The sequence below is a fragment of the Prionailurus bengalensis genome, chromosome E2 (genome assembly GCF_016509475.1).
Source record: "Prionailurus bengalensis isolate Pbe53 chromosome E2, Fcat_Pben_1.1_paternal_pri, whole genome shotgun sequence".
In the NCBI taxonomy this organism is placed as follows: Eukaryota; Metazoa; Chordata; class Mammalia; order Carnivora; family Felidae; genus Prionailurus; species Prionailurus bengalensis.
In genome coordinates, this window is record NC_057352.1 from 7,543,027 (window position 1) to 7,570,840 (window position 27,814).

At 47.3% G+C, this 27,814-nt stretch overlaps 2 protein-coding genes across 2 annotated transcripts; one reads left to right on the plus strand and one right to left on the minus strand.

Moving 5' to 3' along the window:
* The first annotated feature begins 7,597 nt into the window (after positions 1-7,597).
* CEACAM18 (CEA cell adhesion molecule 18) lies at positions 7,598-20,970 on the plus strand. The gene is made up of 6 exons (XM_043598383.1): positions 7,598-7,745; positions 9,302-9,658; positions 10,810-11,082; positions 12,825-13,106; positions 14,395-14,530; positions 19,472-20,970. The coding sequence occupies exons 1-6, from the start codon at positions 7,694-7,696 to the stop codon at positions 19,488-19,490; spliced, it is 1,119 nt and encodes a 372-aa protein (XP_043454318.1). The 5' UTR covers positions 7,598-7,693; the 3' UTR covers positions 19,491-20,970.
* On the minus strand, positions 17,667-27,799 carry LOC122493787 (sialic acid-binding Ig-like lectin 8). Its single transcript, XM_043598384.1, is given in 9 exon segments — positions 17,667-18,536; positions 18,538-18,651; positions 23,682-23,778; positions 24,338-24,434; positions 25,260-25,508; positions 26,344-26,391; positions 26,617-26,895; positions 27,079-27,463; positions 27,466-27,799. Coding segments are annotated over 9 exon segments (1,386 nt in total). The 5' UTR covers positions 27,520-27,799; the 3' UTR covers positions 17,667-18,473.
* Between the last annotated feature and the right edge of the window lie 15 nt (positions 27,800-27,814).

Sequence of the window (27,814 nt, forward strand, 5' to 3'; positions counted from 1 at the left end):
GGCCTCACTTCTCCCTGCTTAGTGGGGTGGTCCCTAGGCGATTCCGGAATTTCATGACCTGAGCAAGAACCAGGAAGACCAGGTGAGGTGGGGCTTTCCTTCCAGGTTTTCGCCTGGTTCACCAGGCACTGGATCCCAACATCTGTGTTTTGAGAGGACAGGACCCGCCTGTCTGCTTGGTCATGTTGCTGGCCGTGCTCCATGACCGCATAAGGGCAGGGCTCATCACAGGACTCAGTGAGCAAATGCTTGAATGAATGAATGAATGAATGGAGGATGTTCCAAACGCTCCTCCCGATGCACAGCGCCAGACTGCTCCTGATCCGGCTTCCCGAGGCAGTCTTTTCCTTACGGATGTTTTCGCTTCAGACAGTACCTCCTCTTGTCACGGTTCACACGTGGGGCTGTTTCTCTTGTTTTTCGCATACTCTGAGCAGCCTGTATGCGTCTGCGCCCCAGAGCTGCCTGACATCACCCAGCGCTGTGTATTCTGTGGTTGGAAGAACAATTTGTGTCCTAGAAAATGGACTTGCACCAGTGTGCAATGGGGTTTTGTTACAAAAATATCCTGTGCAGCCCAGGATAAAAAGCCATCCTCTCTCTTTGCGGTTGTGCCTGGAATGTTACTTTTATTTGAAAAAAAAAATTTTTTTAACGTTTATTTATTTTTGAGACAGAGAGCATGAACGGGGGAGGGGCAGAGAGAGAGGGAGACACAGAATCCGAAACAGGCTCCAGGCTCTGAGCTGTCAGCACAGAGCCCGACGCGGGGCTCGAACTCACGGACCGTGAGATCATGACCTGAGCCGAAGTCGGACGCTTAAGGGACCAAGCCACCCAGGCACTCTGGAATGTTACTTTTAAGCAACCTCCCCTCTAACGCTGAGCAAGTCAAAACAGAGGGTGAAACCTCAGCACAGCCAACAGAGGACAAATGAGTGTGTCCTTGACTGTTGAGATCTTCTTCCTGGGGGAATCTGCAGAGGCAGAAACACAAGTTGTGGCCACCAGAGGTTAGTCGTGATCCCTCAAATTCTTGAGGTAGTAATGATCCCTCTCCATTTTAACAGCAATGATGAGGTTCACAGCTGTCATATTCTTTTTTTTTTTAAATGTTTATTTATTTTTGACACAGAGAGAGACAGAGCATGAGTGGTGGAGGGGAAGAGAGAGAGGGAGACACAGAATTTGAGGCAGATTCCAGGCTCTGAGCTGTCAGCACAGGGCCCAACACTGGGCTCAAACTCACGGACTGTGAGATCATGACCTGAGCCAAAGTCAGACGCTCAACTGACCGAGCCACCCAGGTACCCAAGAGCCACAGTTTTAGGTTCCAAAAATAAACATTAAAAAAAGAAGAAATTGTGGATGACTATGAACTTAGACTATTGTAGAAATTACAACTTCTTTAAAAAAAAATTTTTTTTAACGTTTATTTATTTTTGAGACAGAGAGAGACAGAGCATGAATGGGGTAGGGGCAGAGAGAGAGGGAGACCCAGAATCCGAAGCTGGATCCAGGCTCCGAGCTGTCAGCACAGAGCCCGACACGGGGCTCGAACTCACGGACCGCGAGATCGTGACCTGAGTCTAAGTCGGATGCTTAACCTACTGAGCCACCCTGGTGCCCCTCTTTTTTTTTTTTTTTTTAAAGACAGTACCTAGTGTACCTATTGAGGTACGATTGCTATATGAAAAAATGGCACATATTTAACGTGCTATTTGAACTTCTGCATACACCCGTAAAATCATGACCATGATCCTGACGATCCTGGTTACAAACATGCCTACCACCTCTCAAGTTCCCCTGTGCCTCTATGCTTTTTTTTGGTTTTGGTTTTGTCTGTTTGTTGTTGTTGTTGTAAAAACAAAAACAAAAACAACAACAACAACAGAATAAAACTTAACATGAGCAGGGTTGCCTGGGTGGCTCAGTCGGTTCAGCTCAGGTCATGATCTCACGGTCCGTGGGTTTGAGCCCCGCATCACGCTCTGTGCTGACAGCCCAGAGCCTGGAGCCTGTTTCAGATTCTGTGTCCGTGCTGACAACGTGGAACCTGCTTGGGATTCTCTCTCTCTCCCTCTTTCTCTGCTCCTCTCCTGTTCACTCTGTCTTTCAAAAATAAATAAAACTTTAAAAAGTATTTAAAAAAAAGAATAACTATGACTAAAACAATTTGTTAATGGGTACTTAATATGAAAAGATGTAAATTGTGACATCAAAAATATAAAGTGTTGGGGCACCTGGGTAGCTCAGTTGGTTGTCCGACTTCGGCTCAGGTCATGATCTCACGGTTCGTGACTTCCAATCCCACGTTGGGCTCTGTGCTGACAGCTCAGAGCCTGGAACCTGCTTCCGAGTCTGTGTCTCCCTAGCTCTCTGCCCCTCCCCCACTCATACCTGGTGTCTCTCTCTCAAAATTAAATAAAACATCAAACAAATTTTTAAAAAATACAGTGTTGGAGGGGTTGACGTGTAGTTTTGTATGTGATTAAGTTAAATTGCTATCAGGTTACAACAGACCGTTACAACACTGAGATATTTCATGATCTCCTTTTCTGGAGAGCAGATTGAGCTCCTGCTGGAGCCAGGATTTGAACCCCATCTTCCTGTCTCTGGAGCATCTGGTTGTTGTTTTTTTTAATGTTTATTTATTTTTGAGAGAGTGAGCTCTCTCCTCCCAGTGGGGGAGGGGTAGAGAGAGACACAGAATCCAAAGCAGGCTCCAGGCTCTGAGTTGTCAGCTCAGAGTCTGACGTGGGGCTCGAACTCACCAACTGTGAGATCATGACCTGAACCAAAGTCAGAGGCTTAACTGATTGAGCCACCCAGTCGCCCCAAGGAGCATCTGTTTTTAACTGTACTCTCCAAATCCCCAAACTCCAGAAATTTAGAAAATATATAGTAAGGGACACAATGTGGTTATTTAATGGGGAGTAATTATTGACTTGGCCACCAGGTCTGGGGCACCTGTCTTTGTATGTCTCTGCCTTTGAGTCCCCTTTGGAATTCAGGACATAATTTGAACTGGCTGTAGATGAGGCGGGTTCCAGGGTTCATATGATGGAGGCCCTATTACCCTCCTTGCTTTGGTTTGCTGTTGTTGCTGTTGTTTGGTGGTGTTGCTTGATTTTACTCCGCCTGGCTTTTGTTCTCAAATCCGTAAAGGTGGTAGCTGTAAGGTCCACGCTGCAGTTTCCTGCAGAAACGGGGGTCTGTGCACTTCCCCCGCAGCCTCACGGCGCCCCCTGGCGGCGGCGCATCTCTCCCAACGTTCCCTGCCCAGTTAGGGCGCCCTCTGCTGCTCACCCAGAGAGTTACCCGGATCGCTGCACCAGCCACCTCCTCCCTCCATCCCTCTCTTTCAAGGCGTCTGCTTTCCCACCAGCTCCTCCCTGGCACCTGGCTCCCACCCTGCCACTCAGAGACCAATCTCTCTGACAGTCTCGCTACACAGGAATGATAAAAGGGAAATAATTATTACTGTGATCAATGTTGTTATTATCCGTGTTACTGTTATTTTCCCATTCCTCTTCCTTCTCTGGGAGCTGACTGGGGGCTCCTGCCTCCCAACCTCTCTAACCCTAACCCCATGAGGATGTAGACCAAGATCAAGGTTGCTGTGATTCACAACTCTGTGGCTCCCCCTGGTTGTCTGATGCACTTGGGGTAATGAGTTTGCCCAGACAGGGCCACGGGGACAGGGCTGGGGGTGTCAGGGCTCCACATGGTTTGCAGTTTCACAAAGATCCACGGTAGCATTCCCTGTGACCTCCAGGCCTGGTGAGCAGGGAGGGGTGGATGTTTCCTAGTGTCCAGTCTGGCTGTACCAGGCAGAACCTTGCCCTGGGAAGGGCAGTCATGTTTTGCCGTCTTGATAAGAAGGCAACAAAGATGGGCTCCAGAAAGAGATTAAGGGCTCCTTGGGACTGCTTTCCAGGCTGCCACCTGCCCCCAGGTGAGCACTGGAGCTCACTAAGGGGAGCTACACCCGGTATTGGTACGCCTTTCTGGAGGGAGTCAATGCCCCAACATCTGTCAGACTTCACACTTTAGGAATGTTCAGGGGCTGACAATGTAGGAAGCCCCCAATTCCTGAATAAAGAGACAGGGTTTCAGATGAGATACTTAAAGTTATAGGGGATCCAGGGTGGAGTGAGCAAGGCCCAAGTCTGGGGTCACCTTGAGGGAATGAGAGTGAGTCTCTGAAGCCTGAGGTGTAGCCCAGCCTACAGTCTCCTCGTGAAGGTAGGGGCCACCTGAGGGTCTCACTGCATTAAATGCTTGGAATCTCACTGTGGGCTCTGAAGGAAAGCAGTTCTGCCATATTGGTCCCAATTGACTGGACCAAGCATCACTTGCTACATATAGTCTGGATACAAAGAAGGGACATTCTCCTGCAATGATTTCGCACAAGGCTCTGTTGGATAAGGACGCTTCGTGCTGAGTGATATCAAGTAGATACAATCAGAAGGTCTCTGTGGGCAGAGATTGCTGGTCTCATACTATTAACCATCCCCCCCTTTTCCTTCATAAGGACAAAAGAGGTAATAAGGACACAAGCCCTTAAGTAATGGGTAATTTAAGTACCTGTGAAGATTTTTGTTGTTAGGTCATACAATTGAAGTATTTTTTTAAAAATCTGGGATGCCTGCATGGCACCAGCTTCAGCTCATGTCATGATCTCGTGGTTCGTGAGTTCCAGCCCTGCGTTGGGCTCTGTGCTGACAGCTCAGAGCCTGGAACCTGCTTTGGATTCTGTGTCTCCCTCTCTCTCTCTGCCCCTCCTCTGCTCATGCGCGCGCTCTCTCTCTCTCTCAAAAATAAACAAACATTAAAATTTTTTAAATCTATAAATGCAGTTAAAATTTTTCCCCCCAAAAGTTGTAAAACATAAAAAGGCTTACATATGCTCATAGGGATTAACATTTCCTGAAACTGTGTGGGAGGCATTGGTCGCAGACATTTTCACATATTACCTCATTTAAAGCTTGAAACAGCCCTATGGAGAGGAAACATTGCATATCCCCACTTTACAGGTGGAGATAGTGAGGCTTAGTGAAGAAAGTCACATTCCTGAGATGACGTGGCAGGAGTGCTAGACTTGGATTTGAGCCTGGGCAGTGTAGTCTGGGATTCTCTCTCTCTCTCTTTTTAATTGTTTTTTTATTATTTATTTTGAGAGAGACAGAGAGAGCATGAGCGAGAGAGGGGCAGAGAGGGAGGGAGAGTGAGAATCCCAAGCAGGCTCTACAAGGTCAGCACAGAGCCCAATGTGGGGCTCGAACCTATGAAACCATGAGATCATGACCTGATCCGAAATCAGGAGTCGGATGCTTAACCGACTGAGCCACCCAGGAGCCTCTGGGATTCTCTCTTTTAACCACAGGGTCTCTGTCCCAGAGGGCATCCATATGACCCCCTTCACTTGTGACACCATTGCAAGTTCAGGGTAACCAAGAGAAACCTCAGTTTCTATCACTCACTGGAAGGACTCACATAACACCCTGAAAGCTGTTATCCTTGTGGTTAGGGATCATTACAGCATGAGGATACAGATTGATGTCACTGAAGGGGGGAAGGGCATGGGTCGGGGTCCAGGGGAATCCCAAGTGTGGGGTTTCCACTTGTCTCCAGTGGAGTCATGGACAGCATTAGCTCCTCCCAGCATGACTTTGTGACAGTGTGCTGATTAGGGAAGATTGCCTAAGCCTTGACGTCAGAGTTTTTATTAGGGCTCTGTCACATAGATATGTTCCACTGCTCACATAGCTGAACTTAGTCTCCAGCCCCTCCAAGGGCAGAGCTGATGCTACGTGACTCAAAGCCTTCATCATAATTTCCACTGTATACTATCTAGTGTGTCCCAAAGCCCCCAGGTAAATAGACACTCTTATCAGGCAGGACATTCTGAAGACTTAGAGATGCCTTCTAGGAGTTGAGGACAAAACCAGATTTGTCTTTGACTAAGGCTAAATTCATTATTACAGAAGTCTGTCTCTGGAACTCATCTAGCTCCACAAATGGGACTGGCCAAAAGTTGTTATACTGCTGTTTGTATAGAAAGAAAATATTTGGGTTGCTGGGGTGGCTCAGTCAGCTAAGCATCTGACTTCTGCTCAGGTCATGATCTCAAGGTTTGTGGGTTCGAGCCCTGCGCTGACAGCTCAGAACCTGGAGTCAGCTTCGGATCCTGTGTCTCCCTCTTTCTCTGCCCCTCGCCTGCTTGTGTGCTCTCTCTCTCTCTCTCAAAAATAATAAATAAACATAAAAATAAAGTATCACTTCTCTGAGGGAGAATATAATGTATATAATATAAACACCTACTATATATATATATATACACAGAGAGAGAGAAAGTGTTGATAGAAGCGAAATACTCACAAATGGGGTATGGGTTGAACAAATCAATTCATGGCCAATTCAGTGGAATAGTACGTGGTCATGAACAATGAAGATACAGAAGGAAGGGTTTCATGAGCTAAGGGCAGAAAAACAACTTCATGTGTTTTCTGGGGGCATCACTTACAATCAAATACCAAGAGGGACCAATTGAAGAATTTCAATGGTGAGTAATATATTATTTTCCTATTAAAACAAACACAGATGTGTTTTGCAGTAGGCTGCAAATATTCATATGGCTTTTTAGAAAACAGTAGGAGACTTCAGAGATATTGAATGGACCACTAGATACCCTAAGGTGTATATTCACCTGTCTCTGACTAAAGTTGGGTTTAACATTGGAGAAGCCCAAATAAAGGATATTTAATGGTGTGATACCACCTTGGTAAAAATATACATGTGTGCATGAGTATGTATGACACATCATATAACATGTAACATATCAAAACTGAAAAGTTTCAGACAAAAACCCTGGATATCTCTCCAGGTGGTCAAACCATTACAGGTGGTTTTTTAATAGTATTAATCAAATTAGGCTAAATAGTTATGTATTTTATTTATAAAGATTTTTTATTTACTTATATTTTTATTTATATTTATTTACAAACGTAAACATGTATGCTTGCATAAATATTTATATGTATATTTAGATAAATAATTATCTGTTTATTTATCACAAATATGAATATATTTACAAAGGTATATTTAGAGGGGCTCCTGGGTAGCTCAGTCAGTTAAGCATCTGACTTCGGTTCAGGTCATGATGTCGCGGTTTTTTAGTTCAAGCCCGCCCCCCCCCGCCCCCGCCCCATCGGGCTCTGTGCTGACAGATCAGAGCCTGGAGTCTGCTTCAGATTCTGTGTCTCCCTCTCTGTCTGCACCTCCCCCAGTCATGCTCTGTGTCTCACTGTCTCTCAAAAGTGAACAAACATTGAAAAAAATTACAAAAGAAAGTCTGATGTCTTCTATTTATTGTGCTTTTTGGTATTTTCCAGTTTTCCTAAAAGTAGCATAAAGTGGTTTTTTTGTTGTTGTTGTAACCAGGGTAGAAATAGTATTAAAAATTTTTTTTAAACTAAGGTGGATAAATAATAAGCTACAGCCACCATAAAGTCATTAAGATAACATCCAACTCCCCAGCCTCGCCTGTGCTGTGGTTCAGAGTCCATCCTGGGACGCAGAGGGGGATGGGGACCAGCAGCCCAGGGCTGGAGACACAGGTCCGTGAAGGGGCAGAGGAGGCTGCCCTATCCCTGGAGAGACACCTAGCCCAGGAGAACCTGAGCAACCCATGGGCCTTTCCAGACCCCGATGCAGACATTGGAGGGAGCTGGTTCTCCTAGGTAAGAAAGCTGAACCCACAGGACAGGAGAGGGGTAGAGGAGAGGTGGGCAGGAGTGACACCAGGACTTTCATGAGCTCACACACCTGGGCATATCGCGCCCATAGACACTCTCTCTGTCTCTCTTTCTCTCTCTCACACACACAGTGTTCATCCCCATCTGTACCCAGGAGTGATGAACTTGGACCCCCACACGCACTTGCTAGAAATGACCTCCTCTGTGTGCCAACCTGTCCTGACCCCTTTCCCCACCTCTCCAGCTGGACCTCTTCCCAACCACTCTTTCCCCCCAGGACCCTCTGAGCCCCCCTGACAGGGACAACTATCATGTCTCACTGGCCACCCTGGGTCCTGTCCTCAAACACCACCAGTGTCCTCACCTGGAGGCCTGAAGCCGGGGGGCTCAGGTGTCTTTGCCCCCTCTATGGAGTCAAGGTTTAGGGTACACAGAGAGTGGATCTCCGTGTCTTAGGTGATGACAGATCCCCACCCACACGAATGAACTCCACTGAACTTAGATGCTAAGTCAAAGACGTGTGTAGACAGTCTTGGGGGACTTAATCTACCCAGATATCACCCGAGCTCATACACTGGGTTCTGCCTCATGATAAGGGATGCTGCGATGTGGCGGTGGCTGAGACAGCCCCCCTGGAGCCCAGAGTCCAGTGTGAGATGTAGATCTATCTCCAGATTCTGATGACCCAGAGTGATGGGGACAGGGATGAGGGGGTCCAGGAGGCTGGGGGAGCCCCAAGGGGCTGCCTGACCCAGACTGACAAGGAGGGGACATCAAAGCTGAGAACAGAAGGATGAGTAGAAGTGAGTAGACAGACAAGGGGGGGGGGCAGACATGAAGAGGAGGGAGCAGGGATCAGTGTGCCAGAAATGGGGAACAGCAGGTGTGAAAGCCTGAAGTCAGGAAAGAATGTGGTGTATCAAGAAAGCTCTCTATGTCTGGGGCACACAGTGTAGATACTGCGTCTTCTGATAAATGAATGCACGAATGCGTGCATGAAGGAATGACTGACTGAATAAGGGGGTTCATGGGGGAAGTGGGGTAGGGTGGGTGTGATCCGAAAAGAAGCTAGATGAATCATACAGACCAGGTCTCTCTAAGAGTGTCTCATAAACCATGCTGAGTGTGAAATTTATCAATAGAGTGCTGGGGAGTCATGGAAGGTACCTGAACATGGAGAGAGCAGGGTCACATCTGAGACTTTATAAAGATCCACGTAACTGTCATTTGAGGATGGGTTGGAGACTGAGTATCCAAGGAGGAAGCCAGGCTGGAAGAGGGTGAGGAAGAAAGGGGATGAGGGGATGAGAAAGAGGAGACAGGCTGGGGAGTTAGAAACCCTTGGTGTGCTCACCAGCATCCCTGGTGATCATTGCCTGGACAGTGTAAATCAATCTTCTCTCTCTCTCTCTCTCTCTCTCTCTCTCTCTCTCTCTCTCTTTCTCTCTCTCTCTTTCTCTCTCTTTTTGTCTCTTCTCTCTCTCCTCTCTCTCTCTCTTTCTCTCTCTCTCATGTATGTGTGTTTTGTTTGTCTTCTTCAGCCAGTCTACTGGCCTGTGGGACCCGCCAAGCCTACAGCCAAATCTCCATAGACCCAGAATCACTCTTAGGAATCAAGGGATTCCGGACCGTCCTGGTCCTCCAGAATGTCACCCAGGATGTTCAAGAATACAGCTGGCACCGAGGCGCAAATGACACTGCAGAAAATATGATTGTCAGCTACAAACCTCCCTCCAATACCTGGCAGTCTGGGCCCATGTTCAGTGGACGGGAGAACGTGACCAGGACAGGTAGCCTGGTGATCAGGAGGTCTGCACTAAATGACACAGGGAATTATACCGCGAGGGTGGACTTTGGCAACAGGACCGAGAAAGCAACAGGCTACCTCAGTATTCAAGGTGAGTTGGCAGGTGGTGAGGTTCCTTGAAGATCATAGTGTCCAAGTGTCTCCACCCCTAGGTGACACTGGAAGGCTTGGCAGATGGTAGCCTAGCTTCTCCTGCAGAGATGGGTCACTCATTCCCGTCAAGGGTCCTGTTTCACGGTCAGGGTGTCAGTTATCTACTGCCGTGTAACAAACAGCAGCTTCAAACAGCATCCATTCATTATCATGCTCTCCTGTGGGTCAGAAGTCCAGGTGAGCGCTGCACTCTGAGACGCACAAGGTGTTGACCCGGGGCTGTGTTCTCATGTATGGCTCTGTCCACTGGCATTTTGCATCATGGCTGTTTGCTTCTTCAGGGTCAGCCGAATTCTCTCCCCATGATCTGCTAAGCAGGAGTCTTAAATAACAAAAGGTAATGTTCAGACTGACAGTCCATCACTTTTGCTTTATTACCTAGGTTAGAAGAAAGTCACGGGTTTCACCCAAATCTGAAGAAAGGGGATTATACAGGCTGGAGATCATGGGGCCATCTTGGAATTCTGTCTACCACACAGTTCCTGGGGGCACCACAGGGCTGGAGGGGAGAGTGTGGATTTGAAGACAGGAAGTCCTGTGTTTATCTCTGACTGTGTATATGTTGCATGGCCCTGAGCCTTTGTCTTCCCTCTGCGGTGTCCTCCGTTTCCTCATCTGTAGAATGGGGCTAGTATCTACCATTGTCTGTTGTAAAATTAAATGGAATATTTGTCAAGTGAATGGGACTCAGATAATGGGAAAAGTTATTATGGAGAGTCCAAATGCTAGCTGTCACTCTGAATTCTACCCATGGCTCCTCAGATGGGGGTGTTCTGGCTTTAGGGTCAGAGTTCAGAAACAACCATTAGGTCACATGCCCATGCCAAGAGCTCACCATTATTGCAGTGGATGCCACAGGGATGGCTCAGTGCACAGGACAGTGGGCTCAGGCTAGTGCCCACACATCAACCACTCATGCCTACACCTTACTTCTCTGTCCCTCTCAGTTCCAGGGCTGCTCTCCTGCCAAGACTCCAGGTCCCACCTTACAACTTATGGCTTCTCCCCAAACCTAAAATTCCCCTTGGAGAGAAGCAGAGCTTGGGGAGGCAGACCCCACCCTTAATGTCTCCTTTCTGCTTCCCCCAGAGTTGGAAAAGAAGCCGGACATCTGGGCTAACGCCAGCTCTGTGGTAGAATATATGGATCCTGTGGCCGCCATTTGCTACACCAATGCCACCAATGTCAACTGGTATGTGGATTACACACGGGTATCCAGCAATGACCGGATGACAATCTCCCCGGACCTCAAGACCCTCATCATCCACAGGGTCAGCCGCTATGACAGAACACTTCAGTGTGAAACAGAAAGCATTCCAGAGTTTCCTCAGAGAAGTGAACCTCTCTCTCTCTCCGTGGACTGTGAGTGGTCTGGGGTCACAGGAGTGATGCCAGGGGTAGGCCCAGGGCCTCCCAGAGATGTAGCAATGGAACAGAACTGAAAAGCGGGAGCGCCATAAGCCAGCCTGTAGCCAGCTGGATCTGGGTTTGAATCTCAGCTCTTTGGACTCAGAATCACCCTCACTGCACAGAAGGACCTGCTATTCAAGATGGGAACCCAATCCCCACTCCCCAGATTAGAAATAGTGTGACTTTGTTCAGATCTGGCTTTTGTAAAGAGGGGCCTGATTACAACTAATAGTTTCTTTTTTTTTTTTTAACGTTTTATTTATTTTTGAGACAGAGAGACAGAGCATGAGTGAGGAGGGGCAGAGAGAGAGGGAGACACAGAATCCAAAGCAGGCTCCAGGCTCTAAGCTGTCAGCACAGAGCCCAATGCAGGGCTCAAACTCACAAGCTGTGAGATCATGACCTGAGCCGAAGTCAGATGCCCAACAGGCTGAGCCACCCAGGTGCCCCACAACTAATAGTTTCTTGAAAATGACATTCAATGGGGTGCCTGGGTGGTTCAGTTAGTTGAGTGTCTGACTTTGGCTCAGGTCATGATCTCGCAGTTCATGAGTTCAAGCCCAGCGTCGGGCTCTGTGCTGGCAGCTCAGAGCCTGGACCCTGCTTCTGATTCTGTGTCTCCCTCTCCTTCTGTCCCTCCCCTGCTCGTGCTGTCTCTCTCTGTCTCTCAAAAATAAATAAACGTTAAAAACATTCAATTTACTAAAATTTCAAATCCCAGGTTCCCTTGAGCTTTTTACATCCAATGATCTTTTTATTCTGGTTTTCTAAATTTAGCAAAATTGCCTTCACTTTTCCTTTTACTCACATTGAACTGCTCTCTTAAACAGTTTGATTTTAAAACTAAATGACACATTTCATACATTCTCTTTTCTGCATGACCCTCTTTGGTCGTCCACCAGGGCAAGTACGCAGCCCAGCCAGACCTCCCCAAAATCTCAAACAGGTCTTGTAAAACCGAAGACATTACTTATAAATACAACGAGCCTTGGGTCTTACAATGAGCCTGGGACCTTTCACATTGACCAAACTGTTTCACATCTCTCAACTGAGAAAAAGCACAAATCTTGAACAGTTTTCACGTCTAACTCCGGAACCACGTGGAGTCTGTCAGATTTCCTAACAAGCATGCTGTGGCAATCATGTGAAGAAAGTGGTCACAGAACAGATAGCTTCTGACCTCTGTACATGGCTTACTGGTCAGAGGCTTGCAACCAAGAGCCAGGACCCTTGGCCTGTAGCTGCTCGGGGAGATTCCTCCCGGGCCATAGGGGGCATTGGCTTTGTCCCTTCGTGGGTCAGTAGGGGACTACGGAATCCCTAGTGCTCTCTTTTCATCTGTAAAATTGATCACAAGGGTTGTTATGGGAATGAAGCCAATGTGTCAGCCTGTAAAAGAGTCTGGCTTGCAGGGGGCCTGTTGTACTGTTTCTACTCTATCCCTGTTTTACTGTGATGTGAAGGGCAATCACAGGGCTGGCTCATAGTAGGTGCAGGTAACGGAAAACATTATAATTATAGTTGTTTTTGGGACAGCCGCCTTGCATGTGTTGGCTCTAGGGGATGTTTGGGGTGCAGAGTGGGGGCACCTGCTGGTCGGCGGGGGAGGGGGGGCTGCATGCAGGTTGAGGGAAGGAGACAGGATCCCGAGGGGTCAGAAACACGGTTCTGAGACTTTTGCCTTGTCTCTGCAGATGGTCCAGACAAAGTGCAGCTGAGAACCAGTCACATCATCTTAAATGGCATCTTGTCTGCTAAGATCGGCTCCGAAGTGCACATGGAGTGTGACGCCATTTCCCGACCCAGTCCCAAGTACCACTGGACCCACAACGGCTCCCTCGTGAGCCTCTCAGGGGCAAAAATCATCCTCCCAAGTCTGTCCTGGAAGCAGATGGGCAGATACAGATGCATCGTGGAGAACCCCATGACTCAGCTGACCATGTACAGGGAATTTCAGATCCAGGTGCATAGATCAGGTGAGTACAGCAGCCCCCCTCTGGGGCTCATGCCCCACAAATAACTCCCACTTCCGTGCTTTTGCCTCCATAGTGCCCGTCATCAGAAATGCCATCTCTACCTTACAATGCCATGCCCACGATGGTTGGGTAAAACCCCCATCCTCTGAGTTCTAAGTCTGAAGCTACCCCCTCTCTGAAGCCCTCAGGGACCTCAGATCAGAGCAAGGGCGAGCTCCAGGGAGATATGGCCAGCCAACATTTACTGAGCACCCTACTAGCTATGTGACCCTCACAGTCTCCCTTCAGAGCAAGTGACTGTTGTTAACACCACCTCCATTGTACAGGTGAGAAAAATGAGCTATGGGGAGTTTAAGTGCTTTATTCAAGGTTCCAGCTCCAATCAGCAGAGGAGGCAGAGTTCAAATTCTGGCAGTCTGACCTTACAGCCTGTGCCCTGTTTTGCTGGACTGCCTTGAAATGAGGCGGGGTGGGGGAGCGGTGGTGGTGTAGGGGAAACAGAGATCTGTTGTGGACGTGGTGTCTGGAACTTGGCTTGGAAATCAATCTGTAAATGGGAAGAGCACCTCTCTGAGCCTCAGCGTCCCCATCTGTAGTGTCAAGATAATAAAGGTCCCTGTATGACAGGGCCTTCTGGCAGAATTCTGGCAGAATTAAATCAGACAGTGCATGAGAAGCAATCAGTCTGGCTCATCCCAGAGAGCGAGCCACAAGCACAACTCAATGTGAGCTGGAGATATTTATTCTGGTCTCTCCACACTATTTACTAATCACCTGCTATGCACCAGACACGACTGACAAACGTGCACAATTATGCACTGATTCATAGCTTTCTACTCCGCTGGACCGTGAGCTTTAGGAGGACAGAGCCTGGGAGAACTCTTGGCTCACCATTTGCCTCCAGTGCTTAACATGGTGCCTGGCACGTAGTTGCTGTTCAGTGAATATCTGTGCAATGAGTTAATGACCCTGTGTAACCAGCACCTCTGACCCTGTCACTCTCTACCACCTTGAGTGGGTTTATTCTTTTCCACAGCACTTCCTGCCACCTGCGATGATATTAGACATCTCTTTGCTTAATTGTCAACTGTCCACTTGCCAGCTGGAATGTTAGCCCCATGAGGGCAGGAAGGGTTTTTGTTGTTGTTGTTGTGCACTGCTGAATCCCTAGCACCTAGAACGGTGCCTTGTACACAACAAATATTGATAAATTTCTGAAGAACGAATGTGTGAGTGAGTGAAGGGTTGAGTGATGGTGTTCCTAACCCTCATGTATCCTCTCCTCCAGAGCACAGTCATGTTGTGAACAGAGGCTTCTACATCTCAGGAGCCAAAGTGGTGTGGCTCATCGTGATAACAGCCCTTAGCGGCATCTATCTCTGCGGAATCCTGATCTACATCTTGATCAGCCATTTCTCCACCAGGTGCCTGTTGCCCTGGGTCAAGGGTGGGGTGCTGGCTGGGGACTGGGTCTCAAGAGCACTGCCCTAAGAGGGGGAGGCAGAGCCAGAAGGGAGAAGGGACAGGCCAGGGACTGGTTGTCAGGAATCATCTGGGGCAGACAGAGAGGTCGAGGACCAGAAGCCAGTAGCAAAGAGGGAGAGCGTAGAGGTGGTCATGCCTCCAAAGACCAATGGGGTTTCACCCAATGACTTCAGCCCATTTCCTTTGTGTTTACGATGTGGATATGGAGGCCCACCTAGAGGAGCAGCTGTGAGAACGAGCGGGGTGGGTGCCGAGCATCCAGCATGAGTCTGGTACATGGTAGTCACTAGTTAGCAAGTGAAGCTGGGGAAACAGATAGTAAACTATGCAGAGGAGGAGACTGGGCAGAGGGAAGGTTCTGATCTGGGTTCAAATCCCAGCTCTGCCTCTAGCCTGCTGGGTGGCCATGAGTAGATCACATTCCCCTCAGGTCCTCTTAGCCCACCTGGAGCATGGGAAGGGGAACGCCTGCCCTGAAGGGTAATGTGGGGGCTAGAACTTACCTGGGAGGATGAAGCAGTCAGCAGCATTCTCAGTATAGAGTAGACCAGAATTTGTCAACCTCAGCACTATCAATATTTGGAGCCAGATAATTATTTCAGGTGGGGATGGGGTATATGGCTATCCTGCACACTGTACCATGGTTAGCAACATCGCTGGCCTCTACCCACTTGGTATCTGTAGCAATTACCTCCACCACTCTAAGCGTAGACAACCAAAAATGACTCTAGGCATTAGAAAGGCCCCAAGGAGGTGCCTGGGCGGCTCAGTAGGCTAAGCATCCGACTTTGGCTTAGGTCATGATCTTGTGGTCCGTGGGTTTGAGCCCCATGTCGGGCTCTGTGCTGACAGCTTGCAGCCTGGAGCCCGCTTCGGGTTCTGTGTCTCCCCCTCTCTCTCTGCCCCTCCCCTGCTCATGCTCTATCTCTCTCTGTCTCTATCAAAAAAAAAAAAAAAAAAAAAAGAGAAAAGAAAAACCTTTAAAAAAGAAAAGAAAAGGAAAAGAAAAGAAAAGGTCTCAAGGAGAACAAAATTGCCTTGATTGAGAACCATTGAGGCATGATGGAGATGATGGTGATGTTAATGCCGTGGTGACAATGGTTTTGATGGTAATGATGGTGGCAGTGGTGGCCGTGACCACAGTGAAGATGACTGTGGTGGTATCGACCGAGGTGATGATGAAGATTTTAGAAGACACATTCTTTTTTCAAATCACTTACTTTTTCGATATGGAACCTCTCTGTGATCATTACGTGGTCTCTGTATCACGAAGCTTGCAGTATCGGCCGTCAGTGTGACAGCCCACTTGTGCTTTAGTTTGCCATGTGTAAAATGGGTGTAATACTGGCATTGACCTCATAGGGATATCTGTGCTCAGGCTTTTTGATTTTAGCCATTCTAGCCGATGTGATAGGGCATCTCATTGTGATGGGTTTTCGTCTCCCTGATGTCCAGTAGCGTTGACCAGCTTTCCTGTACTTGCTGGCCATTTGGATCTCTTGTGAAATACATGGCTGCGTCTTTTCCCCCATTTTAACAGTTAGGTTATTGTGTTATTAACTGGTAATAATTCTTTATATATGCTAGGTTCAAGCCCCTTTTCAGAGATATATATATATATATTTTTTTCTCCCAGTTTATGGCTTGTCTTTTCATTTTCTTAATCATGCCTTTTGATGAACAGAAGTGTTTCATAATATATACATTATATTTCTGTCGGACAGCATTGCTCCAGAAGAAAATTTAGGAGAATATTTATGCATATGCATAGATTTCTTATAGGACATTCAAAATAGTAAGCATTATGTATATATTTACATATATATGCTTACTATTATGTATATATATTACTTACTATTACTACTTACTATTACTTACTATTATGTATATATATTACTTACTATTACTATTAGCATATATATAATGCTTACTATTATATATATACACACACATAATGCTTACTATTATGTATATATATTACTTACTATTACTACTTACTATTACTTACTATTATGTATATATATTACTTACTATTACTATTAGCATATATATAATGCTTACTATTATATATATATATATACACACACATAATGCTTACTATTATGTATATATATTACTTACTATTACTACTTACTATTACTATTATGTATATATATTACTTACTATTACTATTAGCATATATAATGCTTACTATTTTATATATATATATACACACACACATAATGCTTACTATTATGTATATATATTACTTACTATTACTTACTATTATATATATATATTACTTACTATTAGCATATATACAATGCTTACTATTATATATATATATATATATATATACACACACACACACACAATGCTTACTATTATGTATATATATTACTTACTATTACTTACTATTATATATATATATTACTTACTATTAGCATATATACAATGCTTACTATTATATATATGTATATATACACACACACACACACATATAATGCTTACTATTATGTATATATATTACTTACTATTACTTACTACTATTACTTACTATTATATATATATTACTTACTATTAGCATATATATAATGCTTACTATTATATATATATATATACACATATATACACACACACACACACACACACACACACATAATGCTTACTATTTTGGATGCCCTATAAGAAATCTATGCAGGGGCGCCTGGGTGGCTCAGTCGGTTAAGCATCCGACTTCGGCTCAGGTCAAAATCTCATGGTCCGCGAGTTCGAGCCCCGCGTCGGGCTCTGGGCTGATGGCTCAGAGCCTGGAGCTTGCTTCCGACTCTGTGTCTCCCTCTCTCTCTATCCCTCCCCCGTTCATGCTGTGTCTCTCTCTGTCTCAAAAATAAATAAACGTTAAAAAAATTTAAAAAAAAAGAAATCTATGCACATGCATAAATATACTCCTAAATTTTCTTCTGGAGCAATGCTGTCCAATAGAAATATAATGCAAAGCAAACACGTAATTTCAAAATTCTAGTTGCTATAATAAAAAAAACTAAAAAGAAACTGCCATGAAAAAATGCTCAACATCACTCATCATCAGAGAAATACAAATGAAATTACTTTTAATAATAGTCTAAAGGAACCAGTATATCCAAAGTATTATCATTCCAACAGGTAATCAATATGAAAAATTGTTAATGGGATCTTTTATCTTTTTTTTTTTTTTTGCATACTAAGTGTAGCACCTCTCCAGGGCCACGTGCGGCTAGTGGTTACCATATTGGGCAGCACAATAATAAAATATTTATAGTTTTCACTTTTACTTTTAGGTTTACGATTCATTTCAGACTAATTTTTTGCATGTGATGTGAAAAAGGGGTCAAGTTTCATTGTTTCTAAACCTTGACCTACTTGTTCTCCCACTACTTGTTGAAAAGTCCCTCCTCTCCCAACTGAATTGACTAGGTGCTGTTCAACTGACCATATACACACACTCTGTTTACAGACTGGATTCCGTTCTGCACCACAGTGTCTTGATTACTCTAGCTTTATAGTAAAGTCTGATTTCTCCAACCGTGTTCTTCCTTCACTAGATTGTTTTGCTATTCTAGGTCCCTTGCATTTCTATATAAATTTCTCACCATGAGCTTACAGGTAGGCTTCTCATCCCTATTTCACAGAGTAGGAAACTGAGGCACAGAAAGGCAGGGATTGGTCTGTCGCCTACTTGGTAAAGGCACAGCATATGACTTTGCACTTGAAATAGTCTGTTTACAAAGCTTGTGTTCTTTCTGTCGTACTCACAGCTCATCACCTGGAGGGCTTCTAAGTCTACAGGAATTGGCCCCTGACTTTTTCTCTGCCCTTCAGGGGCCAAGATCTCTCAAGCCAGGGCGGGGTCTCAGCAGTCTCTCATTTGTGAATCCTGATCTCTGAGTACTCAATACCAGGGGCCACCTGTTCCTGTGGGCAGCAAAGTCTCTGTCTGGTGAAAGTTGAGTGTTGCGTAATGGAGCTCTTCTTCCTCCCGTAAGGAGGGGGTGGCGGCATCTGGGGGAAGGCTGCCTGCCCAGGCTTCAATCAGGAGACCCTGCGTGAAGGAAGAGAAAAGGGAGTCAGAACCAAACAGTGGGGGATAGAGTGAGGCAGAGAATACCCAGGAGAGAAGTCCATAAATTCCTTCATCCATTCATCTCACATACATTTTTGTAGAATTCCCTCCATTCATACCTTCCTCAAATATTTAATACATAGCACTTTATCTGATGCTTGTGAATCTCATTAACTTGCCACAACAACCCCATAAGGAAGATATTATTACTGTCCTCATCTTATCGATACGAAAACTGAGGGTGAACCAAGAAAACAGCGTGCTCAAAGTCCCCGGTGAAACCAGGATCCAGCCCACGTCCTTTCTGACCCCAAAGCCTGGTGCCCTACTGAGGCCCCCTGTGTACGAGGCCCTGAGCTGGGTGCTGCAGATACTGTAATGAGTACAAGAGATGTAGGCACTGACCTCTTGCAGCTGACTCTTTAATCGAGGGAGGAGGCAAGAAGCAAGTTAAACAAGTAAGTATCTAATGGTGAATTATGATATAATGGACAGGAACTGGGTAAGAGAGAGAGAGAATTACAAAGCCTCAATTTGAGCGCAGCACCTGTTCTTAGGGAGCTCACAGTTTCGTGGATAGACAGTCAAAGAAATTATGTCCCTACGACATAGACAGAAAAATAGCCCCCCAAAGATGCCCACACCCTAATCCCCTAGGACCTATGAATGTGTTACCTTACATGGAAAAAGGGATTTTAAGGATGAAGTTAGATTAGGGATATTGAGATGGGGAGTTTGCCCTGGATTATTGGGGTGTGACCAATGTAATCACAGGGGTCTTTATCTTTACAATTAAAAGGAGGCAGAGAGGGACTTGAAGATGTTATACTCATGGCCTTGAAGACAGAGACCTGGGTCATGAACGAAGGGATACAGATGCTTCTGGAAAAAGCAAGAAAATGCCTTTCTCCCCTGGAGCCTCCAGAAGGAACTCAGTCCTGCCTGCCAATGCCTTGGTCTTAACCCAGTGAAAACTTGTGGACTTGGATTTGTGACCTCTGGAACTGTAAGATGATAAATGTATTCTGTTGGAAGCCACTAAATGTGTGCTGGTTCATGACAGCAGCATACTGTCCCCGCCCTTGATGCTCTGCTGCTCCCCGCCCTTGATGAGAGAACACTTCAACGGAACGATTCCTGTTTTTGTTGATTGTTCAGAGTAAGAGTTACACACACACACGCACACACACACACACACAACCACTTCCTGACAACGTTGTTACCAAGGCCTCTGCTTCGTGAAAGCCACGTGGGCCCCTTTCAGTCCCCGCCTTTCTGGACTTTGCAACAACAGAAAGGTCATCCAACTGCTTGTCTTCCCTAAACAAAAGCGCTTCTTTTCTGGACTGCAAGGTGTCCATCAGCAGTCTCTTTGCTGCTTGCTTTGCATTTCCCTGACCCCTAAGTATTAGAGGGGCCCCGGATACCTCCAGCCCATTCTCTCCCTTGAACCGTAGACTTTGATCCAGTGGTGTACTTGAAATCCCCGTTCCCTCGTCCAAAACTCACACAGAACATATTCAAACGGAACTTCTCCTTTACTCCCCCAAATTTCTTCCTCCTACAACCTTTTCAAGCACGATGATTGGTGCCTCTGTTCTTCTGGCTGCCCACAGGAAAAATCTAGGAGTCATCCCGGACCCCCCTCTGTCATTCATATCCCACCCTCAATCCATTAGCAAACTCCATTTAGCCTTAACCTCAGACTTCATCCGGAATGCAAGCAAGCCCCACCCTCATGACATCTTGGTTCCAGCCACCATCATTTCCAGCCGGGAATGTTCCTCTAGCCTCCTTTTTAACTTCCCTGCCACACACAGTCTCTTTTGCACTTAGTGGCCAGAGGGATCTGTGAACATGAAAGCTGGATTGTGTCCTTCTGCTTCAACGCCTCCAGACGCCCACAGTGGACTATATGTGCAGACATGATTTACAAACACCCTGACTTCTTCAAACTCATGTCCCATTTCTTGGCACTTGCCTCTCTCTGTCTAATTACACAGACTTCCTGCTGGTCCTCCATTCACTGGTCTGCCTCCCATTTCTGAGCATTTGCACCTGCTGTTTCTTCTGCCCGGCATGCTCTTTGATCACAATAGATTGCAAACTCTTGAACCTCCTTCATGTCTTTGCTTAATCATCTCTAACACAAACCACAGGCCAAACCTATGGAATGGGAGAGAATATTTGCAAATCATATATCTGAAAATACCCAGGATATTATCCAGGATAATATCCAGGATATATAAAGAACTCCTACAATTCAATAACAAAAAAAAACCAAATAATTCAGTTTTTTTAAATGGGTAAAAAAACAAAACAAAACCACCTTGAATTAGACATTTCTCCAAAGAAGATATACAATGGCTAACAAGCCTATGCAAAGACACTCACCATTGCTAATCAGTAGAGAGATGCAAATCAAAAGTAAAGTGAGCTATCATCTCACATCCATGAGGAGTGAGATGATGCCCACTATAACAAGCAAAAAAAAATGAAAAATAAAAAATAGCAAGTGTTGGCAAGAATATGGAAAAAAATGAGCCCTTGTGCACTGTTGCTGGGAAAGAAAAATGGTGCAGCCACTGTGGAAGACAGTATGGCGGTTTCTCAAAATTTTAAATGGAAACTCCCATGACCCAGCAATTCCACTTGTGAGTGTTTATCCCCCCAAATTGAAAGCAGGATCTCAAAAAGATATTTGCATGCCCATGTACATTGCAGCATTATTCACAATAGCTGGGGGTGGAAGAAACTTAGTATCCATCTGCAGAAGAATGGATAAAGAAAATGTGCTATATACATTATTATATACAACAGGATATTATTCAGTCCTTGGAAAGAAGGACATCCTGTTACAGGCTACAACATGGATAAACCTTGAGCACATTATGCTAAGTGAAATAATCCAGTCACAAAAATACAAAAACTGCATGATTCCACTTCTGTGATGTATCTATGAAAGCCATCAAACCTACAGAAGCAGAAAGCAGAATGGTGGTTTCAAGGGGCAGGAGTGTCAGGGGAAGTGGGTTCTCGCTGTCCGATGGACACATACAGAGTTTGTTTTGCGAGACGAAAATGTTCTAGAAATCTGTTGCACAACTATTCACTTAAAAATGGCTAAGATGGTAAAGTTACCACAAAAAAATAAAGAACAGAAAAAACACAAGCCATCTCCCCAGCACCCCTGGTCTCTGTGCCCTCCACTTTCCCCCAAGTACACGTCTGCCTTTCACATTGTAGTCACTTATTTGTTGTTTGATTGGTTGTTTATTTGGTTTTGTTGTATCCCTCTGTCTAGACTAATACTTCACGGAGACCAAGATGAACAATTTTTTTTCAGAGATGAATCCCCGGCACCTCCAACCCCTCCCCTGTCACTTGGGAGGGGCTCAATAGCACTTCCCAAATGAATTAGTAAATAAAAGATACATGGTACTCTGCTCAAAACCCTCCAAAGACTTCCAGTCTGAATACAAATGAATGAAAAGCATGACATTTACATCAGAGCATGAAGGCTGAACAGGAATGAAGAAGTGGAAATGGGAAGGAAGAGCATTTGAGGAGAGAATAACAATCCATGTAAACACCAGAGGCACAAATAACCTTGTTCAGAGGAGTCCAGTGTGGATGGAGTGGAAAGTAAGAGTGACTTTCTGAGCCAACTAGAGCCTAAGGCAGAAGAAAACACGTGTGCTTATATATATATATAAGCACACGTATATATATATATATATATGCACAAGCATATATATATATATGTTTTTGTGTTTCTAACAGTTTTTCACCCACATTAAAATAATTAAAATATTATTGCAAACTTGAAGAATGCATGTAATAAAACATTACTTTCAGTTTAAAGATTTTATTTATACCCGAACCAGAATTTATGATAATTTTGCTTTCCTGGTTTTACTGGAAGCAAATGCAGAGAGGACATTTTCAAAATCAACGTCTCTGCTCCTTTCATTTTCAATTGAGAATACTGCCATGTTTGACAATTTCTCTGGGTTCAGTTATGATCTTAGATAATTTTTTAATTTTTCTTTTGAAGAGAGAGAGTGCATGAGCAAGGGAGAGGGGCAGAGGGAGAAAGAGAGAATCCCAAGCAGGCCCATGCCACCAGTACGGAGTCCAACATGGGGCTCAATCTCGTAAATAAAGTTTTATTGGAACGCAGCTGTGCTCATTCATTTGCATATGGTCTATGGCTGTTTTCACTCTACAACAGCAGAGATGAGTCGTTACAACAGACTGTAAAGTGTGCAAAGCCAAAAGTATCTATCTGGCCCTTGATAGAAAAAGTTGCCAGCTCTGCTTTAGACAATGGGGGCAAACAGGTGTTTAAATGCAGGGGAACTGGATAATGGTGGCTTTTAGATGACTGCTTGGTATAGGACAAGGAAGGTGAGAGGCAAGGAGATGAGGAGGTCCAGGAAAAAGATTCTGAATCCTTGGCAATGATGGGGGTCAAGATAGAGAGAGGGGGCGAAGCTAGCTGTCCTTAAGAGGAAAAATGGACAAGATGTGAATTTGGGGCTGTAGGAAAGACAGGGAGGAGAGACAGAAGGTGACTCCTGCATGCCTGACAGGAAAGAAAGAGGAGGGAGTGGTTGTGCTGTCCCAAAGATGGGGAATCCCCAAGGAGGAGGAGGAGGAGATAAGGAGAGGAACTTTGGCCATGCTCAGTAGAGCAATTCTATTTTTTTTTTAATTTTTTTTTCAACGTTTATTTATTTTTGGGACAGAGAGAGACAGAGCATGAACAGGGGAGGGGCAGAGAGAGAGGGAGACACAGAATCGGAAACAGGCTCCAGGCTCTGAGCCATCAGCCCAGAGCCCGACACGGGGCTCGAACTCACGGACCGCGAGATCGTGACCTGGCTGAAGTCGGACGCTTAACCGACTGCGCCACCCAGGCGCCCCTCAGTAGAGCAATTCTAAATGCCATCCTGGGATAGGTATCCAGGCAGGATGCTTGATGGCAAGATGCCCAGGTCACTCACCTGAGACACTGACCTCGTGACAATGTTTGCACTCTCCATGCCTGTATTCTTGGTGCCCACTGAAGGCTTTGTCACTTTCTTCCTGTGGGATCTCACTCTGAAAGAAGAGACCAGAAAGCCTTTCAGTCTGGCCAGCTCAGCATGCTATGGGCAGACTGACCCCCTCCTCCATTCTCTCTTAAGGGGCTGGAAGGGTGATGGAGGTGGGAGAGTGGTGATCCCATTCTAGAGATCCTAGTGCTGAGAATGCAGGCCTTCCTATCCTGGACAATGGGGACAGAGCTCTTTTTTTTTTTTTATTGTTTTTCTTAATCTTTATTTATTTTTGAGAGAGAGACAGAGTGTGAGCAGGGGAGGAGCAGAGAGAGAGGGAGACACAGAACCTGAAGCAGGCTCCAGGCTCCCAGCTGTCAGCACAGAGCCCGACACAGGGCTCAAACCCACGGACCATGAGATCGTGACCTGAGCCGAAGTCGGATGCTTAACCAGCTGAGCCACCCAGGTGCCCCAAGAGTTCCATGACAGACTCACCCAGGTGCCGTCGACCTCCTTCCTGCCCTTGCTTCAGATTCTTTACCCACCCAGGTCCCTCCATCCTGTGCTCGCCTGCCCTTCCCACCCAGGGCTATCCCTCCCTCCCCAGGGTCAATGCTCACAGGATGATGACGATGCAGAGAATCAGGAAGATCAGAGCCATTGCACCTGCTCCCCCGACTGCCCCCAGCAGCCTTTCTGATAAAGGCCATGCTTTTCCTGCACACAGATTGAATTATTGGTGATTCCTCTCCCAGGACTCGGTATCTTCTCCCACTCCCTGTGGGACCCTAGATTTTTCCAGCCCCCCTGCCAGCCTCAAAACACAGGGACCTGGGGCTGGGGGAGGGGATTAGGACCAGATGAGTGAGGCATACAGGGGCTGGATTGCAGCCTGTCTTTATTTAAAATGCAGTTACTTTGTTCATTGAGATATTTATTTTATGTTCGTGTATATTTTTTTAAAAATACTGTGTTGCAGTATTACTTCTATTACTGAGGTTTTTTGGCTTCTCCTTAAATTAAAAAGGATGTTTTTTGGGGGGGAGGGGCAAAGAGAGAGGGAGACACAGAGTTCGAAGCGGGCTCCAGGCTCTGAGCTGTCAGCACAGAGTCTGACACAAGGCTCAAACCCAGGGACCGTGAGATCATGACCTGAGCCCAAGTCAGACACTTAACTGACTGAGCCACACAGGCACCTTGGCTTCTCCTTAAAGTTTGGGCACATGGTGGCCTCCTTCCTGCCCCACAAATCAAGGACCTTGTGTTCTCAGACACACCTGTGCAGGCCCCAGCCCCTCTCCTCCAAGACCCACCCCTTTCCCCTGGCTTCCCCTCTCAGCCTTCACCCCACCCTACAGCTGGGGTCTGGCTGGAAGAGGACAGTGATACTGGAGGTAGCAGGGAAAATCCAGACCCCACAGGGGAGCACAGACCAGAGCTGAGATCCCCTTTAAGGGCCAGGGGGCGCAGCTGGGGAGCCCCGGGGTGGGGGGGGGGCAGGTGCTGTTGTTCTCCTCCAGCCACCCCCACAGATGCACTCACTCTGCAGCAAGAGGCTCAGGGAGATGTGCTGGGAGCCCACCGTGTTCTGAGCTCGGCATGTATATTCCCCTTCATCTCTCTCCTGTGCCCGAGGCAGCTCCAGCACCCCTGGGTTCGGGCCGCACAGGGTCAGGTGCCCCTGGGCCCAGCTCAGCCTGGCAGGGGGGTTGCTGTTGACGACACAGACCAGGCGCAAGGACTGGCTCTCCAGGACTGAAAGAGATGAGCCATTCTCCAGGGCTGTGGGTGCTGGAGAAAAAGAGACTGAGAGTCAGAGAGACAAAAAGATAGAGAGAAAGCAGAAGGATATGAAAAGAGACCGGAGGAGGGGACGGGGAACAGAGGTCAATTGAAGTGAAGGAAAAGGCACACTTTCTCCCCTTGATGGTGGGAATGTGCACTTGTCCACCCTCCATGCAGGACAACTTGGCCGCATTTCTCAACTTGGAAAGAACATAAAAGCTACATTTTGCTTTTAGGAACTTACCCCACAGACATACATACACTTTGCTGTGAAAGGTGACACAAGATTACTTACTCATCATAGCATTTTGGTTAATACAGTAAAATGAACGCCGTGATGTTCCGTGAGTGGAAGGCGCACGCAGAAGCAGAACCCGCCCACGTGAAGGAACACTGCGCAGTCACCGAGCAGGAGGAGGACAGTCTGTGCTACTGACGGCGAAGGGCCCCTTAGATCCTTAGCAAACACACTGAGGCTCAGAGCAGCCTCTGGACACGAGACACTTTCCGGGAGGGAACTGGACATCTGAGGCCGACTTTGCTGGGCGTTATGAATACGTGTCCGTGTGAGTAGATTAGCTGTTCAAAAGCACTCAGATAAACGGTTGGCAGGAAGATAAAAGGTGAGGGCGTCCGGAGGTGCATGGTAAGGGGCAGTGTCGCCCTGTGCTTGCTCTCCTGATAACAGGGGGGAGGGCAGAAGTGGGGGAGGGAGGGGCCGAAGGGGACAGCTGCTCACAGGGCCATGGGGGCCGGGGAGGGGGAGGGCCCCTGGGGGACCCACAAGAGGGACCCGGCCCTGCCCTTGCTCCCTGCACCCTAGGAGGAGCCCCTATCCTACCTGTGCCGTTTTCTTGGAAGACAGTGACGGTCAAGTTCCACGGAGAATCTGGGACAGAAAGACATGGCAGATCGGCGTCAACGGAGAGGGCTGGTGGACATTGGCCCTCAGACCCCACGGGAGCTGCAGAAATGGTAAGAGGGTGGAGATCCTCCTGACCCCCTCCCAGCCCACATGCCAGGACCCGACACCCAAGGTCCCAGGCCCTGACCCCCCAGCCAACTGCCCTCAGGACCCCATCAGGGATCCGGGTGGCCCTGGCCCGGTTCTCACAGGACACGTTGAGGTGAATGGTCCTCATTGTGGTCACTCCGGTCCCAGGCAAGGTCACCTGACAGGTGAGGTCGGTGCCGTGGTCTTGCAACCGTGGGGTGAGGGTGAGCACAGAGGAGAGGTGGGTCTTGGGGCCCGGGGAGGCGAGGGCCGCTGATGTCCAGGAGAAGATGGGGGGCGTGCCCCACGCACAGGCCCAGGGCACAGAGCAGGTCAGGTTACTGGGGCGTCCAGACTCCAGGGTCCCCGAGATAAGGATGTCAGGTGTCTGGGTCAGGGCTAGGGGGAGATGGGGAGACACGGGGATCAGGAGGAGGGTCCGAGGTGCAGCCTTGAGAGAAGCCTCAAGCTTTGGTCCAGCCCCTGCCTCTGAGCCCCAACATGCATTACCCCCAGCCCCTCCCGGGTTGTCCTGGGACCCCCAACCTTCCCCTGTGGCCTCTCCCACAATCTGCTCCTTACCTGTCACACGCACGGAGAGCTGGTCCCGTGTGTAAGTATATCTCACAGAAGGCCCTCTCTCCACCCTAAAGACGTGTGTCCCCGAGTCCCCTCTCCGTACATCTCTGATGTCCAGGGAGCAGTCGTAGTCCTGGGGGTTTCCGAGGAGGCGGAATCGGCCCTGGGACTCCTGCCACACTTTTCCATCTGGGTTGTTTGTGGCCACTAGAACATCCTGTTGTACACCGGCCCCTTTCCGGAACCAGTAGCCGAGAGCTGGGGTAGACTCAGACCAGCCTTCCCGGGGATAGAAGCATCTGCAGGGCACTCGCACACACAGGCCCTCCTGCCCCTTTGCGTCCTGCACTTGCAGCCAATAATCCCCCTGTGGCCCCCTCCCGGCCCCCCTCTGGCCCTCGGCCCCTCCCTCCCCCAGAGCAGGGCCAACAGCAGCAGAAGCATGTCTGGGCTTGGAGGCGCCAGGTCCCCGGGAGCCTGTTTCTCCGGGTTTGTCTCTCAGAAGCTAAGAGCTGCAAGACTGAAAGGAGGCCCCGACAGGAAGGTGACAGTGATGTCAGAACAGTGGCCCTCCTCAGAGAAGGAACCTCGCACGCAGACGCTGTCAGGGCCGGGACAGCCCTTGGGAATCAGCCATCCACCACCACATCTCCACTGCTGGGGACCCTGGGCCTAGAGGCCAGAGAGGGTGAGAGCCTCGCCCAAATTCACACCCTTTGCAGGGCTCGAGCCCCATCTC